Source organism: Xenopus laevis, chromosome 1L (assembly GCF_017654675.1).
Source record: "Xenopus laevis strain J_2021 chromosome 1L, Xenopus_laevis_v10.1, whole genome shotgun sequence".
Classification (NCBI taxonomy): Eukaryota; Metazoa; Chordata; class Amphibia; order Anura; family Pipidae; genus Xenopus; species Xenopus laevis.
The window spans coordinates 96,094,490-96,114,979 of record NC_054371.1 but is presented as its reverse complement, the minus strand read 5'-3'; the positions used below and the strand labels follow the sequence as shown (position 1 = coordinate 96,114,979).

The 20,490-nt window shown below is 41.5% G+C and overlaps 1 protein-coding gene across 1 annotated transcript in view; it reads left to right on the top strand.

Annotated features, from left to right (window-relative positions):
• The window catches only part of LOC121403692 (cyclic AMP-responsive element-binding protein 3-like protein 3), a 253,263-nt gene that overhangs the window by 138,565 nt on the left and 94,208 nt on the right, over nt 1-20,490 (top strand). The window contains 3 exon segments of the mRNA XM_041591498.1: nt 12,867-12,935; nt 14,783-14,867; nt 15,334-15,427. Coding sequence (XP_041447432.1) covers nt 12,867-12,935; nt 14,783-14,867; nt 15,334-15,427 — 248 coding nt within the window.

The following is a 20,490-nucleotide window of genomic DNA, read 5'->3' as shown; positions in this document are numbered from 1 at the left end:
ATTATTTATTCTGAACCACTTTGAGATCTTCGATTCTCTGTAATAGTCTGATGAATGCAGCTCATTTTCCTTTTTCTTTAATCTTAGCAATGCTTTAACTTCAAGTTTACTACCAAAGGCCTCTTTGTAAGTCTCCAACTCTCCATGAACAGAATGCTCTGTATCTCTTTTGTGTTGAAATATTCCTTCCTTTTGGGACTTGTAGTATCATGCATGGCACTTCCATTTCTTTGTTTTCCAATTCAATTATGCTGGAGCAAGATGCTAGATACAGCAAACTGGAAACATTGATATAATAATCCAGGGAGTGTCCACACTAAGATGACCAAAAAAATGTATCAAAATATACCTCGGGTGCACAGTTACAGCTAGAGGCACATTTATCAAGGGTCGAATATCGAGGGTGAATAAACTCTCGAATTCGACCCTCGAATATAAATCCTTCAAATTCGAATATCGAATTTGAAGGATTTAGCACAAATCCTTTGAACGATCAAAGTAAAAATCGTTCAATCGAACGATAAAGTCCTTCGAACCGTGCGATTCGAATGATTTTAAGCGATCGATCGAAGGATTTTTCTTCAATCAAAAAAAGGTTAGAAAAGTGCTGGGGAAGGTCCCCATAGGCTAACATTGAACCTCGGTAGGTTTAAACTGCCGAAGTATGTAGTCGAAGTATTTTTTAAAGAGACACTACTTCGACTATCGAATGGTCGAATAGTCGAACGATTTTTAGTTTGAATGGTTCGAATCAAAGTCAAAGGTCGTACTAGCCGATTCGATGGTCGAAGTACCCAAAAAAATACTTCGAAATTCGAAGTTTTTTTCATAAGAATCCTTCACTCGAGCTTAGTAAATGTGCCCCCTAATGTATAAAAATATTCAAACCTGCATCATACCCTTAAAATTATTAACCTTTTTATTTTCAGAACATTGTACATAAATCCAATGTTTTGGTCCCCTTTAGGAACTTTCTCAAGGATAATGGAATGTCATTTCAACAAACTTTAGATATCTATGTCAATACAAACAAATCAGGGCTCATTACCCAATAATCCATAATTAGGTGATAATTCAATCAGTGACACTCTTTATAGATACATCATCACCTAATACACCCTTCATGTGATTAGAGTGTAAAATATGGCCCCACAGTGAACAAATATGGTGACTATAGCAACTCACATGCTCATGAAAAACACCCAAGTGCCAATATTACAAACAGCTTATTTGTTTAATGAATGTCAATATTAAAATATGTCAGGGCAGTGTCAGGGGGCCTATTGGCTCCCAGCGGGAGTAGTCAGGACCAAGGAGGAAGCTTAGGGTAAAAGGGCAAATGTTCAGCAAGGCAGGCAGCAGGAATCAGAATCAGGGTCAAGCCAAGGTCAGGAAGCCAGGAAGCAGGAATTCAGGAATTTAGGAACCCAGGAACACGATATAGCAATTCCTATATTCGGGCATCAAACCCGTGACCTGGAAGTCCTTTTATTTCAAAGTTCGTGCTGGGCGCGTGACGTCATCACGCCGGTGTCAGGACACCGGCGTCGGCCCATGTGGATAATGGGCACACATTTTGATCTGGACCACCACCTTGTGGTTTTTTCAGAAACTGTTTGGAGAATTCCCTCAACAGTCGAGGAGCATGAACATCAAGCATTCCTCAGGACCAAAGCCTTTCCATTCGACCAGGAATTGTAGAGACCCTCAGGAGATTCTTGAGTCTAGGATCTTTTCCACTTCATATTCTTGTTGGCCATCCAAAGAGAATCAATTAGCAATTGCCAGTTTCACGCTGGAGATTCACATCTCAGGAGGAAGCTGAAGTCTGACAGACAGACACGGGATTAAAAATCTCCACAATGGACCTACAAATTTTGGACCCAACTTGGGGGAAGGAATCTTGTGAGGAGTGTTCCTTGTTGAAAGTCACACTTTATACCCAACTTTATATAAAGGAGAAGATTTTCGTCTGTGATCAGCGCAATTCTTGTGGGACAAGGAACTTTTCTGCAAGTTGGCTTTGGTAGCCGACCAAATGGCTGACATGTGGGCTGCGTGATCATCGGTCGCTAGAACATCAGACAAGAGAAAGTATTGGGGGAAAGCTTGTGGATGTTGTCCAGACATGGTCAAGAAGGGCGATCTACCAGTGGAGGCATGACAAGAGTTGTTATGAGAAAACTCAGCCCAGGGAAGGAGATCGGCGCTTGGTTTACCCTTTCCGCTGCCCCGTTGGACTGAAGGTGATAGGCAGAGGAGAATTGGAGAGTAATACCCAGATTCTTACACAATGATCTCTAAAACTTGGACACAAACTGGGAAACTCAGTCAGATAAATCTCCGCTGGAAATCCGTGAAGTCAGAAGATATGCTGAATGAACAACTGAGTTCAATGGCAGAAGGAAGTTTATAACAAACCATATGACACTGTTCCGCTTGGAAGGTGGTAGTTCGACAATAAAGTCCATAGCTAAATGAGTCCAAGGACGGGAAGGAATGGGTAGAGGTTGCAATAGCCTGCTAGGGTGAGAATGACTAGATTTTGAAGAGGCACAAATGGCACAGGCTGCCACAAAGTCTTTCACATCCTTCCAAAGGATTGGCCACTAAAGGAGACAATTAAGAACGTCAGAAGCATCTACTTCAATGAAAAAGGGTTGCAGAAGGTCAGGATGTCGATGGACAGGAACAGAAGCAAATGAGTCTTTCAGTGATTGAAAAGCCTCCAGAGCTTGAGGGGGCCATGCATTCCTTTTTCCTCCCTTGTGGATGACAGCCAAGACAGGAGCAATACGAGAGAAGAACCCCTCAATAAATTGTCGGTAATAGTTAGCGAAACTGCCAAAACTTTGTATGGCCTTGGTGCTCGTGGGTAGAGGCCATTCTTGGATAGCTGAGACTTTAGAAGTCTATGGACTATGGACTATGGATTGCTCCAGACAATCTCTGAAAATGCAATTTGCAAATTCTTGGAAGACAGCAGGGGTGTTGCAGAGGCCAAAGAGCATTCATAGTGTCCATCTCTGGTGTTGAATGCTGTATTCCATTCATCGCCCTCTCGGATGCGGATAAGATTGTAAGCTCTTCGGAGATCCAACTTAGTGAAGATCTTAGCACATCGGAGTTGATCAAAGAGTTCAGAGATGAGAGGCAAAGGGTATTGGTTTTTCACCGTGATCTTGTTTAGGCCCCTGTAGTCTATACAGGGACACAATCTGCCATCCTTCTTCTCCACAAAGAAAAATCCAGCCCCTGTAGGAGAAGATGAAGGTCTAATGAATCCTCGCAGGAAGTTGTCTTGGATATATTCCTTCATCGCGGAAGTCTCAGCAGGAGACAAGGGGTAAGTCCGACCTCTGGGGAGCATGCTACCAGAAAGAAGTTCGATGGGACAATCATAAGAGCGATGAGGAGGCAGAATCTCAGTAGATTTCTTGCAGAAGACATCCACAAAGTCATTAAACACCATGGGTAAAGACTGTAAGCTGCAGCAAGGTACACCCAATGAATGGACTTATCAGGTAAACAGTTCTTCTGACAGTAAGGGCTCCAATGCGATATCTGGTTGGCAGACCAGTCAATAAAAGGATTATGCAGACGGAGCCAGGGTAGACCAAACACTACAGGAGTTGATGGAGAGTCTATTAGAAGAAAGGATAATTTCTCCTGATATAGAGATCCGACCGTCAGTTGAAGTTCTCAGGTTGTCTCCAAGATTATCTCAGAAATGAGTGATCGATCATCAATAGTCAAAACCTTTAAGAAATTTGATAGAGGGAATAGTGGAACCCTCAGGAACTTGGCAAAAAACGGCATCCATGAAATTTCCTGCAGCCCAGAATCAAGAAAAGCGGAAACATGAACAGTCTTATCAGGTAACCGAATCTGTAAAGGCACAAGGAATCCATGAGGTTCAATGACACCCAGCAGACCCGGCAGCCCAGCTCTTACCTCCTGCTCCCAGCAGACCCAGCGGACCCGGCAGCCCAGCTCTTACCTCCTGCTCTAAACTGCCAGCCAGAGGGGTGATAATCAGAGACGTCTCCTGTCTCCTGCGACTGATGGAGCTGACCGAGGGCATGTTGTCACACGCCATCTGTGAGCAGCTGGTCCCTGATCTCCCATGCGAATATGCCCAGTTACCTCTGCTTGTAAGTCCCTGCAAGTGAAACAGCTGAGCGATTGCGCTTGGGACTGAGCCTCAGGTAAGAGCTGGGCTGCCGGGTTGATGTGCATGCACCGGGAGGTACCTGAGATAGGAGGGTGCTGGGGGAATTCGGATTGGTTAGTCACAGACAGGAGGAATTTCGGATTGAAACATCGTATTTAGTCAGCCCTTCATTAGAAACTTAGAGAGAGCCTCCTGGTACCGAATAAACCCGTCTTTCTTCCTATTTTGTTGAAGCCCATCGAAGTGTCTCATTGCAATGGGCCGTGTACATTTGCCTTGGAAATATTAATTGTAATACTTTTATTTTCGGGTATCACAGCTTTTTGCATGCCGGTGTGGGGGCAGCAGGGCCGGTGCAAACGTCTATGTTTTTTACTGCCTAAACACAGTCCATGCTTTGCGGAGCATTACAGTCATTGCCTGTAGTCATTGCTGTCAGTCTCCCCAGCGCCGGTATCTGCCCCGCTCAGTCCGGACTCCCAATCGAAATCGCCCAGCTGGTTCACTTCAATGGGGAGCCCACTGACATCGCCTTCCTATTGCTGCTGGATGAAGGAGTATGAAGAAGAGCTGTGAATATCCAGGGAGGAGAAATCGAGTGCTGCAGGATGGATGAAGGAGTATGAAGAAGAGCTGTGAATATCCAGGGAGGAGAAATCGAGTGCTGCAGGATGGACCCTTTTGCCTTTTCTGTAGAGGACAGGAAGTGGAGTTTCTGTAAGTTATTTCTCAATAAAGGCTTTGCTATTTTAAATTTTAATTCGTGTTGGTGGTTTTTTTTCGTTCTATCCTACCGAAATTTTTTGATGTTATTGGTCCTTTAATAGGAGCTATACGGGAGGATAACCCCTTCATGAATTGTCAGTCGTATTTAGCAAAGCTGACAAATCTTTGTATGGCCTTGGTACTTGTGGGAAGGCCAGTCCTGTATTGCTAAGACTTTGGAAGGGTCCATTTGATTCCCTCTTGAGAAATAATGTAACCCAGAAAGGGAATCTTGGACACCTCGAACACACTTCTCCAGCTTGGCAAAAAGGGAATTTTCCCTCAGACAAGAGAGTACTTCTTTCTCCCAGGTTCGGTGACTTTCCAAGTCTTTGGAGAAGATTTGTTTGTGAAGATCAAGATGTTGTCTAAGTACACGACTATGGATTGGCCCAGATAATCTCTGAAAATGTTGTTTACAAATTCTTGGAAGATGACAGGGGCATTGCAAAAACTGAAGGTACTCATAATGCCCATCTCTGGTGTTGAATGCCGTCTTCCAAGAGTCCCCCTCTCGGATGCGGTTAAGTTGTAAGCTCCTTGAAGATCCAACTTAGTGAAGATCTTTGCCCCTCTGAGTTGATCAAAGAGCTCAGAGATGAGAGGCAGAGGATATCAGTTTTTAACCGGGGTCTTGTTTAGGCCCCTGTAGTTAATACAGGGACACAATCTGACATCCTTCTTCTCCACTTAGAAGAATCCCACCCCGGCAGGTGAAGATGAAGGTCCAATGAAACCTCTCTGGAGGTTATCTTGAATATATTACTTCATTGCGGAAGTCTCGGCAGGAGACAGTGGGTAGGTACAACCTCTGGGGGGCATGGTACTGGGCAGAAGTTCGATAGGACAATCGTAGGAGTGATGAGGAGGAAGAATTTCTGTTAAAGACATCTGAAAAGTCCTTATAAATTGCAGGCAAGGACTGAAGATCTGCTGCAACGAGGGACAGTTTCATTGACAAAAAGGACTTCAATGAGATATCTGGTTGGCTGACCAGTCAATAGAAGGGTTATGCATTTCTCGATGTAGGGATCTGACCAATAGTGGTAGCTCTCTGTTTCAGAGAGTATCTCAAATGTTCGATCATCAATCGCCAAAACCCTGAGCAGAATAGATAGAGGGAATCGGGAAATCTCCAGAAGCTTGGCGAAAGCGATATCCATGAAATTTCCTGCAGCCCGGGGATCAAGAAAAGCGGAGACATTGATAGTCTTAGAAGGTAGCTGAATCTGTAATGGTAAAATTAAATTGGTGACAGTTCTCTTGGGGCACTGGCTTGATACCCCACAAGTAATATTCCCCAGTTCTACCTGAGCGCGGAGATCTCCCCAACTTCAAAGGACAGTTGTTGGCACAATGGGTTTTACCGCCACAGTATAAGCATAGTCCAGCCAAACGTCTCTGTAGTTTCTCTTGTTCAAAAACTTCCATCCGACCAATCTACATAGGCTCCTCCGGGGGAGTGACAGGAGGAGAAGAAACAGGAGCAAGAAGGAGTGGTCTCTGAAACCGAGGTACCAGAACATGCAGGAATATTCTGCTAAAATCCTAATTGGATTGAGGCTCCCTGAGTTGGGGGTCTACCTTGATGGCTAGAGCAATTAATCCTCCCAATTGTTCAGGAAGAACCCTTTGATTCTGCTAGATAAGCCTTGATAGAAAATGGCTCCATTAGCCTCGTTATTCCAATTGGTTTCGGCCATAAAAGTTCTAAAGTCAATTGTGTACTCACTGGCTCTGTGGGAAGAGGAATTAGCAACACGACCCGGGCATCAAACTCAGTTCAGAAGGCTTGGAGGAAAGCTTTGGAATTGAAGCTCTAGCCCACTCTAGCAGTTTACCCTTCAATCTGGATATCACATATCCCACCTTGGCAAATTCACAAGAGTACTGTGAGGGTTGAAACTCCTCGATAAGGCATTGAGTCACAAAACCTCTGCAGGCTTGAGGATCCCCATTATAGCGAGGCAGTAGGGCAGGGGTGCCAAGGACATCGATCGCGGTCTACCAGTAGATCCTGGTAAAGTTGCTGGTAGACCGCGACCGACCAGAGAGGAGAGGAAGTGGAACCCAGCACTGATTGCCTCTGAAACTCGAATCCATCCAGCGGGCTCTAGGACCGCTCCTCCATCCTATCTCCCAGCTTGGCTCCACCCCTCCCACTCCTCTCTGTTTTCGTGCTGCTGCTGTGCTGTGTGTGTCACAGCATGCTCAGCGTATAATAAGAGTGGAAGAACAGGGCCTTAAGTCAGATACTGCAGGTACTTTATTATAGAGTCTTCTGGACAATAACACACATCAAGCCCTGTAACAGGTATCCTGCCCGTGTCTGAGGGAAGCCAGGGACCTGATCTGCTTCTCCTTTGATCTAGTTGTGAGTTGTGCAGCAGTATTTCAGGGTCAGACTGGCCTGCCCTTTAGTGATTATTGGGTGGTGGGAGAGCACACTGTGTGGGTTTGGCAATTAGTGACTGATATGCAGCTGGCAGGAATATGTACCATAACTATCTCAGTAAGCTCAGTAAGCACAGACAGCTGTAGCTAGGGTTGCCACCTTTTCTAGAAAAAAATACCAGCCTTAGCCCCGCCCAAAGTCCCACCCCCAATCCCCCCCAAAGTCTCACCCATGGTTCTGCCCAAAGCCACACACCCTGTGCCTAGCAAATTCTGATTTTTTTTTGTGTACGTGCCAAAAGCTTTCTACCTTTTTATTTGCATGTGTTTACTCCATCTTGAAACATAATAATAAAATTCAGGCACTACTATCAGGCTGGACTGGCAATCTGTGGGTTCTGCCAAATGTCAAAGGGGATGCTGTAAAATGACTATTTAGTGTGCTAGTGGGGTCTGTTGGAATGGCAGGGCCTATTTTGACTCTCAGTCCAGACCTGACTCTAAACTGATCACAAGTTAATCAGAATCTAGCTTAAGGTAACAAAGAGAAAAGCTGTAGAAATAAATCATTCCCTTGTACTGCTGTTATTGAACAAAATATACAACTTAGTTTTTAATTTTGTGCAAGACGTATATTCTCAATATTTGGTTATTGAACAGGCTGCCTATGGTCCAGTAAGCTTCAGAATCCATAAGGGAGGACTGGAGCTCGGGTGCTGCTGTGCAACTGCAAAAACAGCAACTTACATAGTAAGTAAGATTGAAAAAAAAGACACATGTACATCAGGTTCAACTTTAAGTCTATCTATAACCTGCCTAACTAGTTGATCCAGAGGAAGGCAAAAAAATCCCATTTGAAGCATCTACAATTTGTTTCAGAGGGGGAAAATTCCAGAATGGCAATGGGACTAGTCCCTGGATCAACTTGTACTATGAGCTACCTATTTTCCATATTCCTGTTTTCCCTCACTTGCTAAACACCATCCAACCCCTTCTTATACCTATCTAATGTATCAGTATAACTATCAGTATAACTGGGGAGTGGGCAGTGTCGGACTGGCCCACCGGGATACCAGGAAAACTCCCGGTGGGCCAAGGTGTCAGTGGGCCCTCATGCTGCTAAACTTTTGGCCTATTTCATGGCCATTCTCTATTTCTATAAGAACAAAGAGGCTAAATAGATGGAATAATTGATTATAGTATGTAAAGAAAGACTAGGAGAATAGAAGTTGATTGAGGAGATGAAGAATAATAGAGTGGCCCCTGGTCTAAGGTTTTATGGTGGGCCCTGGTCTAAGGTTTTTGGGTGGGCCCCTGGTGTCCCAGTCCGACACTGGGAGTGGGAGTATAACAGTGCTGTTTGGAGTGTGAGTTATGGCATAATAATACTTTAGTGGTAGATTTCCCACTAGAAAGGCAGAAATGCACCTTGTGTGGGAATGGCTGATTAATGCTAATAAAAAGGTATGTGCAGGCTCCTCCACAGCAATGTGAATTTCTCTACAGCAAGCATAAAAAGCTTAATGACAATTGCATTTGCAATTCGTAAATACATACTGCCCACCAGTTCCTTACAGCCAGCAGTCCAGAATTCCACATTCACTTTTCCGCAGGCTTCAGTAACCAACGCCGTCCATTCACATTGGTAGAATTACTGCCCAACACAGTCAGCCTGCCGCAGACCAGAATCGCCTTTCACTATCCACAGTCACTCGGTTTCCCAGGCTGTCAGCTTCCACACAGTACTGTTCTTCTGTGTTTGTTATTGTGTCTGGTCGCATGCACGCTCCACCTACACTAGTCTGCACAGCTGCACTCGCGTCTACTCTATTGAAGCCCCAGTCACACTGACGCCGGCGATCATTCCGCCCACAAATCTTGTTATCATTACGTGAGAGTGCGCCGCAACGCAGCCCACATAGCTGAGTTGGGGAATTTGGAGCAGCGAAGCTGTTTAAAAGTAAGTGGCATTGCTCCCCTCAAAAAATTACCGGCCATGTAATTGCCGATGTTATCTTAATACCGGCACGTGGCACCGGCCTCGATACCTGTTTTTCCGGCTAGGCCGGTAAAATACCAGCTGGGTGACAACCCTAGCCTGTAGCATACTACTGTAGAGCAGCAGCCAGGAGGTCCTTGTCTGCCCGGTAGTTATTGAGGCTGTGGAGTGGGCGAATGTGGAACACATCATTTTTTATGCTGACCTGCCTGAGCTGAGTCTGCATGTAATGCTCCCTGCCAGTGCACACACATCAGTAACATCAGTAGAGCAGGCTGCAGGCACAATCACTATGGGGCAAGAGCTTGTAGTCAGAGTTTGCAGGCCAGGCACAATCCACCCCCAGGTGGCAAACCAAAAACTGACTGGTTGAACTTACACTCCAGAGTCCAGACAATTTTTGCTTGAGTCCACTACTGCAGCATAAAGTATTGGGTACTTACTTAGACACTGAGTATTGTCCCAAGCTATATTATTATACCATGCTGACCTACAACTCCCAGCCTTTGCCTCTCGGTGACCTAGTACGAATTGAAGTGCAACAATAGCTGGAGAGTCACAGGTATTCTTCTCTTAGATTCAGGCCTAAACTTCTTTACCCTGAGCTTTAACCGTGGCCCTGTCATGGGGATAAATTGTATTTGTGCTGGAGGGGTTGTGGGTTAAATCTGTCAGGGGCAGATGCTAAACTGGTGTAAGAATTGCAACAGTTGCAGTCAGTGGATACTACCTTGGAGAGTGTTTTACAGTGCAGATTACATCATTATCCTCATTGATTGTAAAAGGTATTGCTCACCTTTAAATTAACCTTTTATTTTAACCATTTTATAGGCTTGGGATACTTGTTCTTGTGCCGTACGTTAGATGGCCCACTATTTTTATCAAGGTAGATCTCCTGATGGGGGCCAGGTGTCAAGAGTAGATTCCAGGGTAACAAAGTCTGGGCACCCCTGCGATAGTTCAATGAAGGGCTCACCAGCCTCAGTGGGGTCCATTGCCCGATGATACTGAGGCGTATTGGCTCCTAGCAGAGAAGTCTGGTCCAAGGAGGAAGCTTCAGGGAAAAAATCCAAGTTTGCGGTAACCAAGGAAGGCCCGGAAGGCCTTTTATTTTCAAATTCCGTGCCGTTCCTGGGTGTGCTGATGTCACATGCAGGGGCGCTTCGCCAATGTGGTGACTTGAGTCTGTCGCCTCAGGCGGCAGCGCCCCACTAGGTACCAGGGGTGGCAAAAATGCCGCTCCTGGTACTTTAAGAGCAGAATTTCCCGTTTTCAAACTGGAAATTGAGCTCTTCTAGTGCAGAAATCACAGTTAGGCTCTCTGCTGCCCTGGTGGACCCCCCCCCGGACCCCCTCAGGCATAAAAAGGTAAGCGCACGGGGAGGGGGGCGGCAGCAACTGCTGCTGCCTCGGGGCGGCGGAGGGGCCAGGATCGCCCCTGGTCACATGTCTGTTGCAACGAGATGTCGTCAGTGCCTTTGCCGGGGAGTGGAGCACTCCCAGTGCTCCTGACACTTATAGCCTATTCGTCAAAAAAGCCCATTAATTTACAAAGTTAGCATAATATATATTCAAATATGCCTTTAATAAATAACAAATTCCGTTATTGAATAAAGGGTCAACTATAGATATGCCTAAATCCCTCATGATGGAAAAAAACAAATCCATAAAAAAATGAACAATTCAACTGGAGTTGAGTTGGGCCACACATCCCAATTTGTATACCCAGAAAGCTTCTTTTTGCAGCAACAACTGGTTTATATCTCACCCCTTTGGGAAGCTTTTATACAGTCAATTGGCATAAATGAAATGAAAAAATGAGATGTCTTGCATTTACCCAATGTTGTGCAACTGGTGTTTCGATATATCTTCCTTGACCTTCTTTTTATCATAGATGGTACCCAATGCTGCCCATATACAGGATCAGTGCATGCTAATCCTGTCCCTTAATTGTCTGGACAGTCTTTCTATAGTACACACAGGCATTTTATAATATAGGCAATATTTTGTTATTGACATATCAACATATGCTTGATATGGTATGACTTTCCACTGTGTGGATGGTAAAACTTATCCCTAGGGATCGAAACGTTGGAATAAAATAAGATACCATGTCACAATAAAAAATTAAATTTTTTCACCAAAAGGGAGTGCTGGTTTGGAAACTATTGGTGTATGCTAAAATTACCATGCACCCCTCCTTATCCTTATTGCCTTGGAGTGCGGATACTCATTGGAGAATTATATATATATATATATATATATATATATATATATATATATATATATATATATATATATATATATATATATATATATAAAAAGTCCAGAAAGTACCTGCACTCTATCCCTCTAGGTTTGTGGGGGTGCTGGGTCAAAATTATGACATATCTTCAAAGATGGATCCGCACTCCAAACAATTTAATCAAAGTGATTTTTATTGAATCATCACTCACGTGTCCAACGTTTCGGCCCACGTTAGGGCCTTTATCAAGGATAAGTGCAAGTGATTATGTGGATACTTAAATTCAAAAAAAGGGGGCGTACAGATGACATCATTACCAATTAATGCAAATGAGCAAATGTGATTGTATACTCAGCTGAAAATTACTTGTGTTCTAAAAGCGTGCCACAAGATGTCGCTGTTTTCACATTTTTCTTTTTGTGTGCTGTGTAATCAATACAATGTGATATTGTGTTCAAACAATTATTCCAAACCCTTATAATCATAAGCGTATTATTGCACATAAAGAAAAATAAAGTGTCTGACTAAAATTGCAGGTTAAAAAACTCTTGATAGTCTGTTTACTTTGTCCCAGTGTAGCAGAACTACAATCAACATCTAAAAGGAAAAGAAACCGTAAAAATGTTACATATAATGTTGCTTATCTCTAATAAACTTTGTTGCAAATTTTCAATTACATCTGTCTTATGTAGTTATTTTGTTTGCTGCTGTGGAACAAGGAAGATAATTTTACTTAGGTCAGGAAGCAATCCAGAATCAACTGCCCATTTAGACCCTTTGGCATCACGCAATCCAACTCACGCTTTTAGAACACAAGTAATTTTCAGCTGAGTACACAATCACATTTGCTCATTTGCATTAATTGGTAATGATGTCATCTGTACGCCCCCTTTTTTTGTATTTAAGTATCCACATAATCACTTGCACTTATCCTTGATAAAGGCCCTAACGTGGGCCGAAACGTTGGACATGTGAGTGATGATTCAATAAAAATCATTTTGATTAAATTGTTTGGAGTGGGGATCCATCTTTGAAGAATATATATATATATATATATATATATATATATATATACACATATACATACTGTGTATACATATCTTATATATATCAGTCAAAGAATAACAAACTCTATATATAAATAAGAAATAGAAATTAGAAATATAAAAAGGCATTGCTGTGCTGTATATCTGAGATTTGTGGATAAAGGGTTTTCAGATAAAATACCACATACCTGTACTTTATTACAATCCATACATCCTTCTAAATGTTATGGTTCTTTGCCTAAGGATGTCAACATGCACAGCCCAAAATCAGAAGCTACAACACAAAGTTCAACAGCTGGAGAAAGAGAACATGTAAGTATGGCCAGCTTGCAGCCTTGATGCAGTCATGAATAATACTGTGAACATTCTGTAAGAATTTTTAGATTTTAGAGCTATGGTAACAATGATAAATTCATTATTACTAGCAGAAAGTATTCAATTAACCAATTCTGGTGAAAATTGCATAATGTATTTACAACTATCACATTACATGGAATCACTATAGGGAAGCAACATATGTGACTACAGGGGGGGGGAAGATATGGGTTTCTGGTGAGGACTACAGCTGGCCATAGACGAAAAATCGGATTGCCGATCGTACGATTTTCAGTGGGATACTGTCACCAGCTTTGTCGGACATAACTTTCATATGATTGCTGTCAGGGGCAGAACATCGGCTGATCTGTTCTTTAACTACTTTATTTCATCTGAATGGTTAGTGGCAGGCTGGGAGATGGGAAAGACCGATTGTTCGAGGATTCGAACGATTAGATCTTTGCATCTATGGCCAGTTTAAATAAGAGTTTCAGAACAAGAAATGTAAATGGGAGTTTAGCACTCCATTCTTGCACAAAATCCCCTTTAACTGAACTATATACATCATTATACTTTATGCTAGTAAAATATGAATAAAATTGTAAAAGCACTGGTTCTGTGGCATGTAAATTATACATAAAACGGTTGTTCACCTTCCAGCATGTTTTTCAGCTCAGTTGGTGTCAGATTGTTCTCCAGAAATAAAGACTTTTTAATCACCTTCTATTTCCTACTGTTTTTCTGATATTGAAGTTCATTTTTCACCTTCTTGTGTCTTTCTGAAGCAGCTCTGGGGGGGGGGGGTGCAAACTATGTAAACTGCTCTAAACTGGTGCATTATTGATACATTTCTTATCAGAATTCCTGAGTTTCATTAAAGGCAGCTGTTAGAATGGATACAATAATTGCCAATGTTCCACAGATACAGCTGAGAAATGTATCAATTAAATATAGAAAATTGTTACAATTAAATGTGACAATTCAGAATCTGCATCTGGATTACTGAGCTGCCAGACTGAAATACCAGGGAAAGGAACATTAAACTTTAGACTTAAATTTTGGGAAAATGGTAAAAAAAAAAAAATTAAAAAAAGGAAAGTAATTGAAATTGAAAAAAAAAGGAACATTAAACTTTAGACTTCAATTTTGGGAAAATGGTAAAAATTAAAAAAAAAAAAAAAGGAAAGTAATTGAAAACAGTCTGTTTCTGATGAACAATCTGAAAACAACTGAACTGGAAAAAGTGTTTGGAATGTTAGCAACCCCTTTAAGACCATGTTACCCATGTAACTGAAATTATTTTAAATCAAGACATACTCTTGCTAAACTATGTTCTTTTTGCTTGGGTTGACATGTAAACTGTTCTAAACTGGTGCATTATTGATATATTTCTTATCTTTAGCCTTGCTGAGCAGAATCCCTGAGTTTCATTAAAGGCAGCTGTTAGAATGGATACAATAATTGCCACAGATAAAGCTGAGAAATGTATCAATTAAATATAGCAAATTTTTACAATTAAATGTGACAATTCAGAATCTGCACCTGAATTGCCAGACTGAAATACCAGGGAAAGAAACATTATACTTTAGACTTCAATTTTGGGAAAATGTTAAAAATTAAAAAAAAACAAAAAAAAAACGAAAGTAATTGAAAACAGTCTTTGTTTCTGGTGAACAATCTGAAAACAACTGAACTGGAAAAAGTGTTTGGAATGTGAGCAACATGAGTAACATGTTACCCATGTTACTGCAATTACTTTAAATCAAGACATAATCAAGCTAAACTATGTTCTTTTTGCTTGGGTTGATAAATGACGCACCACTAACTATTTTGTTTAATGACAGGTCACTTCTTGAACAGTTACGGAAGCTCCAGATATTAGTCTGCCAGTCAACAGGGAATGTTACTCAGACAGGAACATATTTGGCAGTAAGTGTGGAAACTTTTGTAAACAAAACTAATTTAGCGTAACTCCTTTTCCACAGGGCTAGATTTGTAGAAAGACCCATACCTAATGAGGCAAAATGTTAGGGGCAGATAGCAGACCATCCACAGCACTTTGTATTACAACTTGTAGTACAACTGATTGCGGATTTGTTTCTATAGCTATACAGCTGAACTTAATCAATTAGGTTCATATGTTAACTTAGTTTTGCACAGATATTAACTTAGATATATTGGCACAGGTTTAAAATTATTTGTAACACAAACAGTTCACTGGAGTCTTGTACTCTACTCTATTCAGCTTTCGGCACCCACGACAAAACTCCACATTTTACTAAATTTGCATAGTAATGATAACCATTGTCTCCGTATTTCACTCTGTATATAACACTAAAAATTAACAACCCATTTAAACTGTATAATGAACTGACCATTTTTCTTTTTGTTGCAGGTTTTACTTTTGGCATTTTCGCTCATCATTTTTCCATCCTTTAGCCCATTTACAAAAAAGACTCAAAAAAGCAATGACTTCATCCCCGTGCGAGGTAATCTTTTAAGTATTGTATTTTCTGCATGTGTGTGTGTGTATGTGTATATATATATATATATATATATATATATATATAACAAACAAGGGAAAGTCGTGCTCACCACTAATTTTTAAAAACCATTAGGCATTAGGGGTGCAATGAGGCTGTGACCACAAAATACATATAGACAAGTTTTACCTGCAACTTACTAGCTGCTTTCAAAGTAAAACTCCCAAACTTGGATGCCCTTTTATTAGACACCAGTGGGATCACCTGATTATAGCTGGGAGGGGTGGGAGCTACAAAATGGAGCTGGTCACTGCTCCTGTATAACTATAACAAACAAGGGAAAGTTCTGCTCACCACAAATTTTTAAAAACCATTAGGCAGGGGTGCAATGAGGCTGTGACCACAAAATACATATAGACAAATACAAGAGGTCCTCTGCACTCAACCCATTATCAATATATTTAAGACAGAGACATTTTGTGCATACTGCTACTGAAAAATGCCTTACCCTTTAAACAAAACAGGGATTGTTTGTCCATATATTGCAATATATTTAAGCTGGCCAACTACGTCAAAGTCATTACTGCTTTCAAAGTAAACCTCCATACTTGGCTGCCCTTTTATTAGACACCAGTGGGATCACCTGACTATAGCTGGGAAGGGTGGGAGCTACAACATTGCAGGAGCAGTGACCAACTCCATGTTGTAGCTCCCACCCTTCCCAGCTATAGTCAGGTGATCCCACTGGTGTCTAATAAAAGGGCAGCCAAGTATGGAGGTTTACTTTGAAAGCAGCAAGTAAGTTGCAGGTAAAACCTAGTTTTAAAATGTTCTAATAAAAATAAAATGTTTTAAAAAAGTTCCTGTTTAAAGGTTCCTGGTGTGCACTCACGTATTCAGTTCTATATAAGTAGACAAAATCTGTAAAAGTAGCAGGTCTTACAAAATGTAAAAAATCTTTATTGTGGGCACAAAAACTAATGTATCGGCTGGATCCCCAGCCTTTTTCAAAGTAAAACGGAAATACACACAAAAGTTTATATACATTGTATGGCGGGGAAAAGTGTGTGACATGCAGAGGGATGTGACGTGTAACAGGCTAATCAACAAATACACAAGTCCACTTAATACCACTTAATATCCCAGTTATTAAATCATTCATGCACCTACCCGGGTTGCGATAAACTCGTTACTGAAACAGCATATTCAAATGTCACCAATGAACATGCTGTTTCAGTAACGTGTTTATTGCAACCTGGGCAGGTGCATGAATGATTTAATAACTGGGGATACATGATCAAATTGTGATATACTATATTTATTTGGGTGCAGAAATGGGACCTTCTTATAGACATTATCCGTGTATCTTAGTGATTTGACAGCAACTTGCTCTTTTGATACAATTTAATAGCTTGATCTGATAACACCATGCTTTCTTGATACAATGTAACATATTGATGTATTTATTCCTTGTTTTTGCAACTGAATGCTTTTTTGCACCTACACAGCTTGATATAATAACTTTGCAAATAAAAATTTGCATGTCGCAATATAATATTTTTCGCTAGGCTTTTTATTGCATTGTGAATCTTAATTGCACATTGCAAACCTTTCACACCTGCTCTGGAGTTTTGTTAAAATATTTTGTCTCAAAAAATGGTTGTGATATAAAAATTTTATTACATACATTGTGCACTAAACTATAACATTTGCAGTCGCTATTCTACTGTCACATTAGGGGCAAAGTATTTTCAAAGGCAAAATTGTTCACTTTGCAAACATTTATTTGCATTGTGAACAAATTTCAAATAATTTTTGCTTTAGCAACCAATATTACATTCCCCCTTAAGGGTAGAACTCCACGGGTGATTTTAAGTATGATACCGTCCGTTCCAACACACTGAGATGAATCGCAGTCATCACGTCGTATGCGCCGAATCTAAGGTAAGATTAAGACCTAATCAAAACACACATACAAAGCATACAAAGGCAAATCACCCTAAATATGAAAAACAATGTTCCATGGAACAGTTCCTGTATGCATAGATATAACAAAGTATGTGGCATTTACAGAGCCCAAATAAAAATAGTGCATATAAATTCTTGCCTGAAAACAAACCCCCCCCCTGCCTGCACACGTGTCATAAGACTCCCCAACTATACAAAGACCCACAGAAAACAATATATTTTGTGGAAAGTACACATTCTGTTAAATCCAACATGGAAAACATATTTACACCAAAGTTGCAAAGTAATGCTAAAAAACATGTAATAAAAATAATTCAGGGATAAAAATATAATACACACCCCTTTCTGGACAACCACATAAATTATATCATATATATATAATACAACCACAAAAACTATGCACATCAATGAGACAATAAAATAACTGCAACAGCTCCTTTACACTTGCAGTGCTAAATATGCTAACCTTCATGAGAATAGCACTTAAAGGAAAACTATACCCCCAAATTAATACTTAAGCAACAGATAGTTTATATCAAATTTAATGACATATTAAAGAATCTTACCAAACTGGAATATATATTTACATAAATATTGCCCTTTTACATCTCTTGCCTTGAACCACCATTTCGTGACTCTATCTGTGCTGCCTCAGAGATCACCTGACCAGAAGTACTACAACACTAACTGTAACAGGAAGAAGTGAGGAAGCAAAAGGCAGAACTCTGACTGTTAATTGGCTCATGTGACCTTACATGTGGTTTGTATGTGTGCACAGTGAATCGTTTGATCTCAGGGGGCGGCCCTTATCTTTTAAAATGGCAATTTTCTATTTATGATTACCCAATGGCACATACTACTAAAAAAGTATATTATTATGATAATGGTTCATTTACATGAAGCAGGGTTTTACACATGAGCTGTTTTACTCAGTATCTGTTAATAGAGACCTACATTGTTTGGGGGGTATAGTTTTCCTTTAATAGTAAAACACCCAAGCCCCAACCACATCTTGTGTTACGCAAGTTATACTGAAATCTTGCCAGACTAACTTAATTTCTTTTTATGAGAAGGTAAGTAGAGACTGCTGTACTGCAAGTTGGAGTGATATCATCCCCCTCCCTCCCCCCCCCCCAGCTAAACAAAAGAACAATGGGAAGATAACCAGATAGCAGCTCCCTAACACAAGATAACAGCTGCCTGGTAGATCTAAGAACAACACTCAATAGTAAAAACCCATGTCTCACTGAGACACATTCAGTTACATTGAGAAGGAAAAACAGCAGCCTGCCAGAAAGCATTTCTCTCCTAAAGTGCAGGCACAAGTCACATGACATGGGGCAGCTGGGAAATTGACAAAATGTCTAGCCCCGTGTCAGATTCCAAAATTGAATATAAAAAAATCTGTTTGCTCTTTTGAGAAATGGGTTTCAGTGCAGAATTCTGCTGGAGCAGCACTATTAACTGATGGGTTTTGAAAAAAAAACATGTTTTCCGATGACTGGATCCCTTTAAGGAATGCTGACCTGGTACATAGTATTTGTACCTGGGTAGAGAACTGGCTAAAAGATAGATTACAAAGAGTGGTGGTAAATGGAACATTTTCTAATTGGACCAGTGTTGTTAGTGGAGTACCACAGGGCTCTGTTCTAGGTCTCTTGCTTTTCAACTTGTTTATTAATGACCTGGAGGTGGGCATTGAAAGTACTGTTTCTATTTTCACAGATAATACTAAATTGTGCAGAACTATAGGTTCTATGCAGGATGCTGCCACTTTGCAGAGTGATTTGTCTAAGCTGGGAAACTGGGCAGCAAACTGGAAAATGAGGTTCAATGTTGATAAATGCAAGGTTGTGCACTTTGGCAAAATTAATATACCGTATATACTCGTGTATAAGCCGACCCGCGTATAAGCCGAGGTACCTAATTTTACCTATGAAAACCAGAAAAACTTATTGACTCGCGTATAAGCCTAGACACAACTCAGAAAAGTCTCAGAAATATCAAACAGTCGGTTTAATGTTAAAAATCAAGCCATGATCACTGCATCACTGAAATGTATTACCTGGCCCGAGAAATGAGCAAACGAAGCAGGAAATAACCCTTAAAATAACCCTTAACAAGTTCAAGTTCAATTCAGACTGAGAGATATACCGTATATACGGTACTCGTGTATAAGAAGGGGAGAGCCGGGGATACTGCTTCCTGCAGCCGGCGCTGAGCTGATGACGTCAGCGTGCGGCTGGGATGCCTCACTACAACATGCAGGAGCCGTGAATGCGCTGGTGAAAGTGATAGCTGGACAACAGATGGAGGGCCGCATACATGGCATCCCTGCAAGTGCCCATAACAAACACAGCGCGTCTCAACTGGCCTGTTCCCTCCCCCCTCATCCTCCTCACCTGCAGCCTCGCTTACCAGGAGTACGTCTGCTCAGCCATGGCTCCTCCAGGGGAAGGTGTTAGGGCTTTGGCCCAGGAGGATCACTCAACGGCGGCTCTGTGATTCGCTGCTCAACATGATGGTCGCTGCTTAAGGCGCTGGGAAACCTGGATTCCGGCTGCCCTGACCCATGGCGAGGAAACTGGTTTGCGCGCACGGGACTGGAGAAGACGGTGCGCGCACTCGCGAATCACGGAATGGAGGAGGAGACGCGCAAGCGCAGTTCACGTGGGGCAGGCAGAGGCGGGGTTTGCCTTATTACACCTAGATGACACTTGCGCTGTTGCTCTTTCTTCGCGGCTGGGAGGGGGATTCATCGCTACAAATTTACCGGTAAGGCAGCTGACCCGCGTATAAGCCGAGGTAGGATTTTCAAGAACATTTTGGGTGCTGAAAATCTCGGCTTATACGCGAGTATATACGGTAAATGCAAGTTATACACTAAATGGCAGTGTGTTGGGAGTTTCCTTAAATGAGAAGGCTCTAGGTGTTTTTGTAGATAACAAATTGTCTTATTCTGGGCAGTGTCATTATGTGGCTACTAAAGCAAATTAAGTTTTGTCTTGCATAAAAAAGGGCATTAACTCAAGGGATGAAAACATAATTATGCCTCTTTATAGAGTATGCAGCGCAGTTTTGGACTCCAGTCCTTAAGAGGG